The sequence below is a fragment of the Plecotus auritus genome (assembly GCF_963455305.1).
Source record: "Plecotus auritus genome assembly, chromosome: 4".
Classification (NCBI taxonomy): domain Eukaryota; kingdom Metazoa; phylum Chordata; class Mammalia; order Chiroptera; family Vespertilionidae; genus Plecotus; species Plecotus auritus.
In genome coordinates this window covers 126185564-126197560 of record NC_137775.1, presented here as the reverse complement: position 1 = coordinate 126197560, position 11997 = coordinate 126185564, and the positions used below count along the sequence as shown (strand labels likewise).

The following is an 11997-nucleotide window of genomic DNA, read 5'->3' as shown; positions in this document are numbered from 1 at the left end:
GTGATGTGCACTTGGGCTGTTTCCAGATTTTAGCTATTGTAAATTGCACTGCTATGAACATAGGGGTGCATACATTCTTTCTGATTTGTGTTTCAGGTTTCTTAAGATATGAGAATTGATTTCTTAATGTCATTTTATTTCCTATTTTACTTATTTAATATTTTAAAATCATTTTTATTTTTTAATTACAGTTGACATAAAATATTATATTTGTTTCAGTGGTTAGACGTTATATAACTTACCAAGTGATCACCCTGATAAATCTCATACCCATCTGACACCAGACATAGTTATTAGAATATTATTTTTTCTTTTTTAGAATATTATTGACTCTATTCCCTATACTGTACTTTACATCTCCATGACTATTCTGTGACAGCATTCTTAATCCCTTCACCTTTTTCACCCTCCCCCCAAACCCTTAAAATGTTCTCTGTATCTATGAGTCTTTTTCTGTTCTGCTTGTTCGTTTATTTTGTTTCTTAGATTCAGTTGTTAATAAATATGTATATATTGCCATTTTATTGTTCATATTGTTTATCTTTTTCTTCTTCTTAAAGAAGACCCTTTAACATTTCAGGTAATACTGGTTTGATGGTGATGAATGACTTTAGCTTTTTCTTGTCTGAGCAGCTCTTTATATGTCCTTCAACTCTAAATGATAGCTTTGCTGGGTAGAGTAATCTTGGTTTAGGTACTTGCTTTTCATAACTTTAAATATTCCTTGCCACTCCCTTCTGGCCTGCAAAATTTTTATTGAGATATCAGCAGACAGACTTATGGGAGTTCCCTTGTAGGTAACTAACTGCTTTTCTCTTGCTGCTTTTAAGATTCTCTCTTTATATTTAACCTTTTGCATTTTAATTATGATGCGTCTTGGTGGGGGCCCTCTTTGGGTTTATCTTGTTTGGGATTCTCTGCTCTTTCTGGGCTTGTATGTCTCTTTCCTTCACCAGGTTAAGGAACTTTTCTGTCATTATTTTTTCAAATAGATTTTCAATGTCTTGCTTTTCTCTCTTCTCTTTTCTGCCACCCCATGATGCAAATGTTTGCACAGTTGACATTGTCCTAGAGACTCCTTACAGTATCTTCATACTTTGGGATTTCTTTTTGTTGTCCTGGTTGTGTGTTTTTTGCATCCTTATATTCCAAATTGCTTATTTTATTCTCAGCGTCATCTACTCTACTGCTGATTCCGTTAGGTTATTCTTCATTTCAATTACTATATCCTTCGTTTCTGATTGGTTATTTTTTATGGTTTCTATGTCTTTTTTCATGCCGTTGAAGTTCTCAGTAAGTTCCTTGAGCATCCTTATAACCATTGTTTTGAACTCTGTATCTGGCCGTTTGCTTGCCTCCATTTCACTTAGTTCTTCATGGAAATTTCTCCTGTTCTTTCACTTGGGACCTGTTTTTGTTGTGTCCACATGTTGGCTATTTCCCTATGTTTGTTTCTATGTATTAGGTAGAATTGCTATGTCTTCTGGACTTGGTAGAGTGGCCTTATGTAGTAGGTGTCCTGTAGGGCCCAGTGGCACAGCCTTCCCAGTCATCTGAGCTGGATGCTCCAGGTGCACCCCTGTGTGGGCTATGTGCACAGTCCTGTTGTCATTGAGCCTTAATTGCATCACTGGGAGGGAATGACCTTGGGCCAATCAGCTGTGAGGACTGGCTGCGACAACAGAGAAGAGCTGTAGAACAGGACTTGCTTCAGTGAGGCTTTGGTGCTCACTGAGTCCACACCTTGAGTGTGTTGTTAGTGGAGATGGTAGACTGTAATCCATCATGGTCTAAAGCTGTCCACCGTGTGTACTGGCTCTGCAGCCTCCTTGGAGGTGCAAGATCAGCTACTGCCTGTGCCCTGTCTGGGGCCACCAGCATCCGCTGCAAAGCAATCTGCAGATGATTGCTACTTGTGCTGGGCTTGGAGGTGCCCAGGAAAGGCCAAGCTGTAAACCAAGGCTGGTTGCCTCTAGTGCCAGGCCTGGGGCCACTTAGCAAGAGATGCAAAGTACACATAGGCCAGATGCTTATTTGAAAGATTTTAGGAAAGTCTGAAGCATGAGGCAAGAGAGTCCATTTGTATGGAAACGCCCCTGGAAACGGCTTGGGTGAGACTGCAAGTTGATAGGTGCCAGGTCTCAGGGAATTACCAGGGCAGGGTGAACACTGTGAGCCAGATTGATGGAGACCCAGAAGTGGCGCCTGCCTTCCAGCTCTGTTGGGGAAGGTCTCAGAAAAGGAACAATGACCTCTGCCAGTACTTTTGTCTGACAGAAAGCTGCACCACCACCATTTCTCCCCCCCCACCCCCCACCCCCCACCAACTCTTGCCCCAATGCCAGACAATTCAATTCCTCCTTGTATGTCCCTCATTCTTTTAAGCTCTACTGGAGCTCAGGGAGAGTAGGTTAGAGTTAAGTCCATGCATAAGCCCTTCAAGAGAAACTGCCTCGGACTCCAGCAGCTCTCTGTCACTCAGCCACAATCCCTACTGGTTTTTACAGCCAGAAGTTAATGGGACTTCTCTTCCTAGTTCTGGAACCCAGGGCTGGGAGGCCTGGTGTGAGGCTGGGACTCCTTGCTCCTCAGGGAGGACATATGCAGTTGAAAAATCCCTCCCAATTTTAAACCACCATACACAGGTATGGGGCCAGCCAGTTCTGAGTTCTCACCCCTCCTACCAGTCTCAGTGTGGCTTTAAATCCCTAGTTAGAGGACTTCCATTCGGCTAGATTTCAGGCAGTTCAGAATGATGGTTTATCTGTAGTTGAGTTGTAATTTTGATGTGGATGTGGGAGGATTCGTGTACCACATTTACCTACACTGCTATCTTGACCTGAAGTCTTTTATTTTTTTAATTTTTTTTTTTTTTTGGAGGTGGGGGGATAGAAACAACAATGATGAGAAATAATCATTGATCAGCTGCCTCCTGCATGCCCCCTACAGAGGATTGAGCCTGTAACACGGGCGTGTGCTCTGACAGGAAATCAAACCATGACCTTCTGGTTCATAGGTCAATGAACCACTCTGGCCAGGCTTGATCGGAAGTCTTAGTGTCATTTTTCAAAATGGTTTACTTTCTCATCTCCCAGAGTATCTCCAATAATTTTGTTAAAGTTAAAATTCCAAACCTTGAGTGCTATTTTTAGTTTACCTGTGACTTAACTTCATGCCCCAGAAGTAACTGACTTTTGGCCATAGATCAAGTGGCATGCATGACTGGAAAGTAGCATGTGACTGCCTGCCTTCGTGACACAGTTTGCCAGAAAATGGGACTTCCCCTCTACTAAGGAGGCCTATACTAGTATTGACTGGGATGACCTTATCAAATTATTTCTTTTTACTATGAATCCTCCCAGTAGAAGTAGTATTCTGCCTACACGCTGTCTCAGGGGTAAAAGTATAATTAGTTGCTTTTCTCTACTTTTGTTTTGCTCTGTTCAATCTAGTTGGTCAGTAGAAGGGCAGGATGATACTGACTCCGATTAGAGCAACTGGGAACCTGGGGCTTAGAGTCACAGATATTGGTTTGAATCTTGCCACTTACTGGCTGTTACTTTGTTGTTGTTTCTTTTTTCTTTCTTTTCCTTTCTTTTCTTTTTTTTTTTTTTTTTTGGCTGTTAGTTTGAACTTCAGCATATTTATCTTATAAAATAGGGTTAGTAGCCCTAGCCAGTTTGGCTCGGTGGATAGCGCATCGGCCTGCAGACTGAAGGGTCCTGGGTTCAATTCTGGTCAGGGGCACAAGCCCAGGTTGCGGGCTCAATCCCCAGTAAGAGGGGGTATGCAGGCAGTAGCCAGCTGATCAACGATTCACTCTCATCATTGATATTTCTATCTCTTTCTCCCTCTCCCTTCCTCTCTGAAATCAATTAAAATATGTTTTAACGAAAGTAGGGTTATTATGGGATACCAAGTGGAAATCATGAGATCTGGCACATAGTAGGTGATCAGTGAATGTTAACTTTCTCCATGGAAAATCATCTGCCAGATTGTCATTATGTATTTACAAAACTAGCTGAAGCATGTTTCCTGCTAGCTCTAAGACAACCACCCACACATTCTGGAATAAGTCTCCACCAAGTCCATATGCCTTCATCTGGGCCAGTGGTCGGCAAACTCATTAGTCAACAGCCAAATATCAACAGTACAACGATTGAAATTTCTTTTGAGAGCCGAAAACCGACTTCTGCGCATGGGCCACAAAGTTTCAGTCACACTGTACATGCGCGCCTCCACATGGTATTTTGTGGAAGAGCCACACTCAAGGGGCCAAAGAGCCGCATGTGGCTCGTGAGCTGCAGTTTGCCGACCACTGATCTGGGCTAACATATAACAGGTAGAGTAAGTCTGAAATAAAGTTATGGACCTTCCCTAATTTAATTAAAATCTTGGGACAAGGAAAGGGGGCCCAAATAATGCAATGCTGTGAGCAAAAAGATCTGTGACCTTTGCCCTGTGATATGGGGGGAAAAAGGCCCACTACCAACCTGGCCTACTTGATCTCTCATTGCTAAACAAGTTTTGCAGCTCCTCTTATACTAGGCTGTGACATAATAGTGGGAAATGAACAGAAGAGGTAATGTTGAGGTGCAAGAGAAAGGATTTGAGATTGCTCACCTCCTCTTACTAATTCCCTGTCTTTAGTATGCATGTTGCCCTTGAACCTTCTATTCCATGCATGACTCAGTCTCCCTTTTGGTTTTAAGGTCCTATAACTCCTGCCTCAACATGCTGCTTTGTTTGCCATTCTAGCTGGGAAGGTGAACTGGTTCAGTGTCATTTCAGCAAGTCCAAGCCTGTTTTTCAGATGGTACTTAATCAAAGTATGGTGGACAAATTGGGATTGTGGGACTAGATGCCAGAAAATAGAACCTAGAAAAATAATGGCAGCTTTAAATGGATGGGTGGGTGGGTGGGTGGGTAGATAGATAGGGAGACAGACGGATAGATAGATAGATAGATAGATAGATAGATAGATAGATAGATAGATAGGACTAAGGCTAAAAAGCAAAATAGTTCTAGCTTTTAGGAAGTTTTCAAATCCTTTTTTTTTTTAGCTTAAACACCAAGGACACTTAAGTTAAACATTGGCTGAAGCTCTTAATGCCAGAGCAGTTGCTGACAGGATTGGGAGCAGAAACTGAGCTGAGTTGAGACACTGTGGCCTGTCCCTCATTACACCCTGTCTCACCATAGTTCTTCTGGACTTGTATTTGGTTACTTTTTCTTATGCGTCACTAAAGAGGCTAAGGATGGAGTTATCATTTTTCTTCCAGATTAAACCAAGATTTCTGGTTAAAGAAGGATAGAATTTAAAACATGTAAGGCATCAGGATAACAAAAGATTCTTGAGTCTCCAGCAAGTTTAACTATTTCCTGTTGTCTTAGTCCCTTACAGCACACCACACAGTGGCTTCTCTTAGTTATGTATCTAGCTCCTTCGTGACATTGGGAACATGAGTGATATGGGCACTCATTTACCTGGCTGCTTCCTTAAAAGTCAGTATTGATTTGGAAATAGACTGAGAAATGTTATGCCCATGCCCTTATTGAAGCATGTTAAATTCATAAAGAGCAAATGGCAAAATTATGATAGAACCAGAAGACTGTCCTCATTTTCATTACATTTTTAGGGTGGAGAGAGACTAAAAGAAAGTTTCTAGTATATTCTGTTGAATCAAGTCCTGGAGTCTAAATCAAGGTTCTTAATGATGTTTCAGACCTTAAAATAGGTGAAGAAATCCAGATGTGGGCACTTGAGGGGATAGCTCTCATTTCTCCTTTTCCTTTGGATCACTGTTAGCAGTGTCCTCCCTGATCTTTGACCATTACGGGGAGAAGGAGCTTTCTTCTCACATTGAATCCTCTCTGAGTTTTTCTAAACCAACAAGAGAGCCACAGAAGGGTGAGCATACTAGGAAGCACTTCCTTTCCCACCATTTGGACAAAGGAGGCCTTTTGAAAATTCAGTTTGGCTCAGTGGATGGAGCATCAATCCCCAGACTGAAGGGTCCCGGGTTTGATTACAGTCAAGGGCACGTACTTTATTTGCAGGCTCCACCCCCGGCCCTTGTTGGGGCGGGGGGGGGGGGGGGAGGGGAGGGACACAACCGATTGCAGTGTCTCTCTCATATCAATGTTTCTCTCGGTCTCTCCCCCTCCCTTCTACTCTCTCTCTCTCTCTAAAAAAAAAAAAAAAAAATCGATGGGAAAAATATCCTCGGGTGAGGATTAACAAAAAAGAAAGAAAATACAGGGTCAGATGATACTGGGCTATTCATACCACCTCGGCATCTCAGTGCTTGTCTAAGGACCTGCTTCCTCCTCGCACAGGAGGAATGCCTTGAGCAGCCTGTTCAACTAGAAAATCGATGACTGATACACTCTTAGTTGCTGGACTGGGCTTTGTAAATAAAATCTGCCTTTGGAAGAGAATGAGGAAACCAGGGTATTTGAGATAGCTCAGCTTGTAGACTTGAGATAATTGGCCTTAAATGAATATGCTTGCTTTTTATTACTTTGGGGTTTTTTTTTTTTTAGGTTTTTTTTATGTTAAGGGCTTTCACCAAGTGTTGTTGTAGGCAGCCTACAGTTGTTGAATACTATTTTGGTCACTGCTCTATTATCCTAAGCACTTTACATTTATGAACTAATTTAATTCTCAAAACATTATGAGGCAGATAATAGATGAAGAAACTGAGGCAGATTGGTAACTTGCCCAAGGACACATTGGAGTCAATATTCAAACGTAGGCACTTTTTCTCCAAAGCCCATTCTTTAAGGACCACACAGTTTATAATTATTCTCATGTACAATAGTTAATATCTACCCTTGAGTTACAGAAAGATTGAAAGCAGAGTCAATGTTGCAGTTTTTCAGAGTATTATATCTTTGTCATCAGTTAGGGACTAACCTGCCTTTTCTTTTCTAGTGCTGAGGAATGTAAACAAGTTTGCTGGGCCTTGCGAGATTTCACCAGGTTGTTTCGATAGCTTACACTCCTGCACTGTGCCTGTCACCCAGGTGAGTAGTATATAGTTCCCAGGTTTTCTCTGGCTGTCAGGAGTGCTTGGGATAGGGTGGACATAGGTGGTTTTTTTCTTTGTTTGTTTGTTTTAATCCTCTCCTGAGGATATGTTTTTATGGATTTTAGAGAGAGAGAAAGGGAGAGACAGACAGACATTGATCAGCTGCCTTCGGCACACATCCCGACTGGAGATTGAACCCACAACCTGGGTGTGTGCCCTGACCAGAAATCAAACCCTCAACCCTTTGGTGTATGGCAGTGGTCGGCAAACCGTGGCTCGCGAGCCACATGTGGCTCTTTGGCCCCTTGAGTGTGGCTCTTCCACAAAATACCACGGCCTGGGCAAGTCTATTTTGAAGAAGTGGCGTTAGAAGAAGTTTAAGTTTAAAAAATTGGGCTCTCAAAAGAAATTTCAATCGTTGTACTGTTGCTATTTGGCTCTGTTGACTAATGAGTTTGCCGACCACTGGTGTACGGGATGGCTCTCCAACCAACTGAGCCACACCGGCCAGGGCTGGACATAGGTTTTATTGCCCATCTTTGGACTAATACTAGCTAGAGTCAGGGAAGACCTAACAATTTAACACTTCTGGACAGCTCGGAAATGCAGGCTCCTGATTTCCCTGGGCCAAAGTAGCCAGATAATTGTCAGCTACTTTGAATGCCATTTCACTTCCATAAGAAAGTGACTGTTGCAGAATATCTCAAAAAATGTTCCTCCCCTCTTCTCCTCACAGACACTTCTAGGATTGTAAATGTGTATAGCTAACAAATAAGTATTTTTTAACCTGGCTACTTTGATGAAAACACTGCTGACCTAAACTTTACCATGATAAATGGTAGTACTCCTAAACCTGACCTTTCAGATTTAATGAGCAAAGTTGCCTGTTATTATCACTTTTACAATTTGAGTACTGAAATGCCAGGTTTTGATTGAGGCAGGAGATCTGCCATCTCTGTCTTGCTCCTGATCATCAGTTTTCTCTGTGGGCTTCCTGTCTCTTGATACTGAATCAAATCAAGAAGCTGAGCTGAGGAAAGAAACGATGGGCTAGTGGGATGTAGGTGCCAGTTTCTTGACTGAGAAAAGAAAGGCAGCTCTCCTCTAAACCCATGCTTTGACATCTTAAGCAGAATTTATTCTTCCAGGAGTCAGTCCTCCATGCATGTACAGCACTCACTGGGGGTTTGTGATTAAATGCATTAGTAGGTGAAGGTGCTGTTCTACAATGCCTCACCACACCAGAAATCATTTCTATGCTTTGGTTCTTTAAGGAATAGTGATATCATTTGTGATTCTTAGGTTTTGCAGTATCTATAAAAGCTAACATTGATATGCATTGCTTGTACAGCTGTGAATGTTCATAGCTAACATTCATGGAGCCCTTACTATGTATCAGGTACTATTCTAAGTGCTTTATATGTATTGTTTTTGTTCTGTTTTTTGTTGTTGTTGTTAATCCTCACCCAAGATATTTTTCCATTGAATTCTTAGAGTAGAAGGGGAGCGGAGGGGGGACAGAGAGAGAAAAACATCAATCTGAGAGAAGCACATCGGTTGGTTGCTTCCCGTATGCACATCAACCAGGGCCCAGAGATCAAGCCTGCAACCCAGGTATGTGTCCTTGACCAGAATCGAACCCAGAACCCTTCAATCTAAGGGCCAACACTCTATCCACTCAGCCAAACCGGCTAAGGCTATATGTATTAACTAAGATAATTCTCATACAGTTCCCTGGGTTAGTTACTGTTATTATTCCCATTTTACAAATGAGGAAATTGAAGTTGCAAGATGTCAAGTCAGTTATTGATAGGGCCACAATTCAAATATAGACATTTGGGTGCCAGAGTCCTTATTTTTAACCACTCTACTTAATACTTTTACAGTAGTATCCTTTCTAGGGAGTCCAAATCATTGTTTTTTAAACTTATTTTAGTAGGCAAAGCCTTCTTTTAAAATAAAATCTTAGCCCGGCATCAACCCATGAACCAGAAGGTCACGGTTCGATTCTCAGTCAGGGCATATGCCTGGGTTGCAGGCTCGATCCTCAGTAGCAGGTGTGCAGGAGGCAGCCAATCAATGATTCTCTCTCATCATTGATGTTTCTATCCCTCTCCCTTCCTCTCTCTGAAATCAGTAAAATTAATTAACTAATTAATTAATCTTACATGAAACCCCATATTTAATAGACTGAAGTGGAGATTTCTGGTTGGTTTGGAGTTGGCATCCTGGACCTACTGGCTCACCTTTACCCTCTCCTCCTCACCCCCTCCCCTGCCCTTCCTCTTCAACTTCCTTTTTTTTTTTTACTGAGTTCTTATGACAGGCCAGAATGAGGTACCTGAGCAAGTATAGAAACTTCTGCCTTGACTTTATAAAATGCTCACTATCTCCTGGACCACAAGTATTGACTATCTTCTCTCTTTTGTAGGAATGTCTTTTTTAATTAGAAGACAAGAAGAAAATAAAAACCAGACTGTGTCCCACAATCAGAAACCTCCATTGTGGCAGAGGGGCCTTTACCGCCACCAGGGCGTCCCACCAGACAGGGAGAGACTCCAGCCCTCTGAGGCCATCCTGAGGAGTTCCTGTTTGGGGATGTGAGGGAAAATCAGCACCATTTCTAAAAAGAGGCTGCAGCCTGTCCGGCGTGGTGGGAGGGGAGCTGGTTTCCTGGTGAACTTGTTTCTAAAAGGAAAAATAATTTTTAAGGAAATAAAAAAGGAAAACTAAACTGAAACCAGAACTGAAACATCCTCCTGGTAGCATATGACATGCACACATGCATACCCGTACCTACACACATGCTACCACGCATGTGCATATACAGAAAAATAAAGGTACAAACTTTCTGTGAAACAAAAACAGTTACTTGGGAAAAATGGGAATTCAAGTGAATTATATAGCTGCAATTGGAAGAAAAGGGTCAGGATCATCTCTTAAGGTTTTTTATTGTTTTGTCTTCTTTTTCCCTCTCCCATCCCTTCTTTCTCATTTCCCCTTCTCTTTTAATGAAAGTGAGTAGAAATTTTTTCCATCCTCCCCAGCCATTGCTTACCATCTTTACAGAGTTGTTAGGACAGGGAGGAGTAAGCAAGGAGCCTTTTCTATTTTATATCATGGTCACATCAGTGATTCTAGGACCTGCCAGGGCCAAATTCATGTATATCCCAACTCACTAACTCCACTTCCAATCCATATTGGGTTATCATCAGCCATGAACAAAAGAGCCAAAATTGGGGTGAGTGGGTTATAAGTGTATATTCTAAGTTTTAGTTTATTTTTTTGTTGTTGTTTTTGTTTTGTTTTGTTTTGTTTTTTAGTTAATGTTTCACCCATAGACATGAGAAAACAAAAGAGGGTGGGAATATGGAAAAAAGTGTTTACAGGACTAAACTGTATTTTACTAAAAAATGTGGAACTTATTTGACTTCATGGGGATGAAGTAGGAGCAGGAAGCCCAAAGCAGATCTTAATATTGTAAAGGAGTTGAAGCCCCACACAGGCATTACATATGAGGGCACTGTTCTGTCTGGTGTTGTAGCCATTTCAAGAACAAATCAGCAACAGAAAAAAAAAGAAAAGAAAAATAAATTTTTAAAATTTAATTAGTGTTTGTTTTCACTTCCTTTCTCTGCCTCATAGTTCTGAAATGGTACAGCTAGACCACTTAAGTAAACAGTCCTAGTTGTTATCTGATAGTCTGGGTATGGAGTTTAAAAGGCAGGCCTCTGTCTTCAGTGTCCCGTGCCCTCATATTTCAGGAGAGTGGCTCATCCTGCATCTTATATTCTAGTTCACCCTGAAATGCTTCATGGTAAATTTTATCTTTTCGGACAGCCTCAGTGGAAAAGAGAATGGGTCACTCAGCATATTAATCAGAAATGTGGTATATTCTTTCCACAATGGCCACCCAAGTGCTTTGATTGTTTCCTAACCTGCTGAGTATTTGGTCTTTTAAAAAAAACAAAGCAAGCAAAAGAATGCCTGTAGTGAAGTATAATTGACATACAGAAAGCTGCACATATTAAAGGTGTGCAATTGATAAGCTTTGACAGAGGATACACCCATGAAATCATTAGCAATCAACGATAGCGAACCTATTCACTCCCAAAAGTTTCTTCATGCCTCTTCTCGCGCATGCCCAAGTAGCCACTGGTCAGCTTTCTGTCATTGTAGATTAGTCTGCATTTTCTTGATTTTTATAAAAATGGGACCGTACAGTATGTTACATTAATTGGGCTCTGAGCTAATGATCTTGACTGCAGAGCTGCATCTCGTATCTGAAATCAGTGAAACTTTCCAGCTTAACATCAATGGGACTCGGAGTTTACTCTCTGAAAAGGCATTATTGGAAGGGGAGTGGAAAACTTGAAGGTGAAACAGTGTTTGGAGTGAGATTATCAAATTCTAGAGATCAGCACAATACCCCAGCCAGTCTTCTCATTTTCTGGGTAAACAAAACTTTTGGAGCCTGGTCCAATCCTAGATCTTTGCAACAGCCAATTGACTTTTCTGTTTAAGGAATTCAGCTTTTATGAGAAAAAGTTGTGTCTGGGACTGAAGAAAACCTATGGAAGGCTTAATGCAACTCTCCAGCCACTGAAAAATAGCATGTGGAATGCATATCCTAGTTAATGCAGAGAACATCTCCACAGATACAGCTTTGAAAACCAGAACTTCCAATGGTGTCAAGGCCTCACTGTGCACTGTCTAATAGATTGTTTCAGAGTAGTTCTTACAGATAGTCATTACTTTTTGGTGTGGCAAGGATAACCACATAACTTTTAATTTCAAAAGGAACTGTTTGGCATCAGGTACCCTAATGTAGACATTGTGTTCCTGTATAACATTGTCTAGTGGAAGAACAAGAGTCTTGCATCTGAACTTAAGTCAGAAAGTCTCCATATAATTGTTCCCTCATTTCCACAATTGGCTTAACCAAGAAGTTTTAGTCATGATT

The 11997-nt window shown here is 41.4% G+C and overlaps 1 protein-coding gene across 2 annotated transcripts in view; it reads left to right on the top strand.

Annotated features, from left to right (window-relative positions):
* TNPO3 (transportin 3) overlaps window positions 1-10642 on the top strand; it is a 115217-nt gene extending 104575 nt beyond the window's left edge. For both annotated transcript variants that reach the window (XM_080664426.1, XM_080664427.1), the window contains exons 22-23: window positions 6938-7029; window positions 9466-10642. In XM_080664426.1, coding sequence (XP_080520552.1) covers window positions 6938-6998 — 61 coding nt within the window. In that variant the 3' untranslated portion in view covers window positions 6999-7029; window positions 9466-10642. The remainder of the gene's footprint in view (window positions 1-6937; window positions 7030-9465) is intronic.
* The last annotated feature ends 1355 nt before the right edge of the window (window positions 10643-11997 follow it).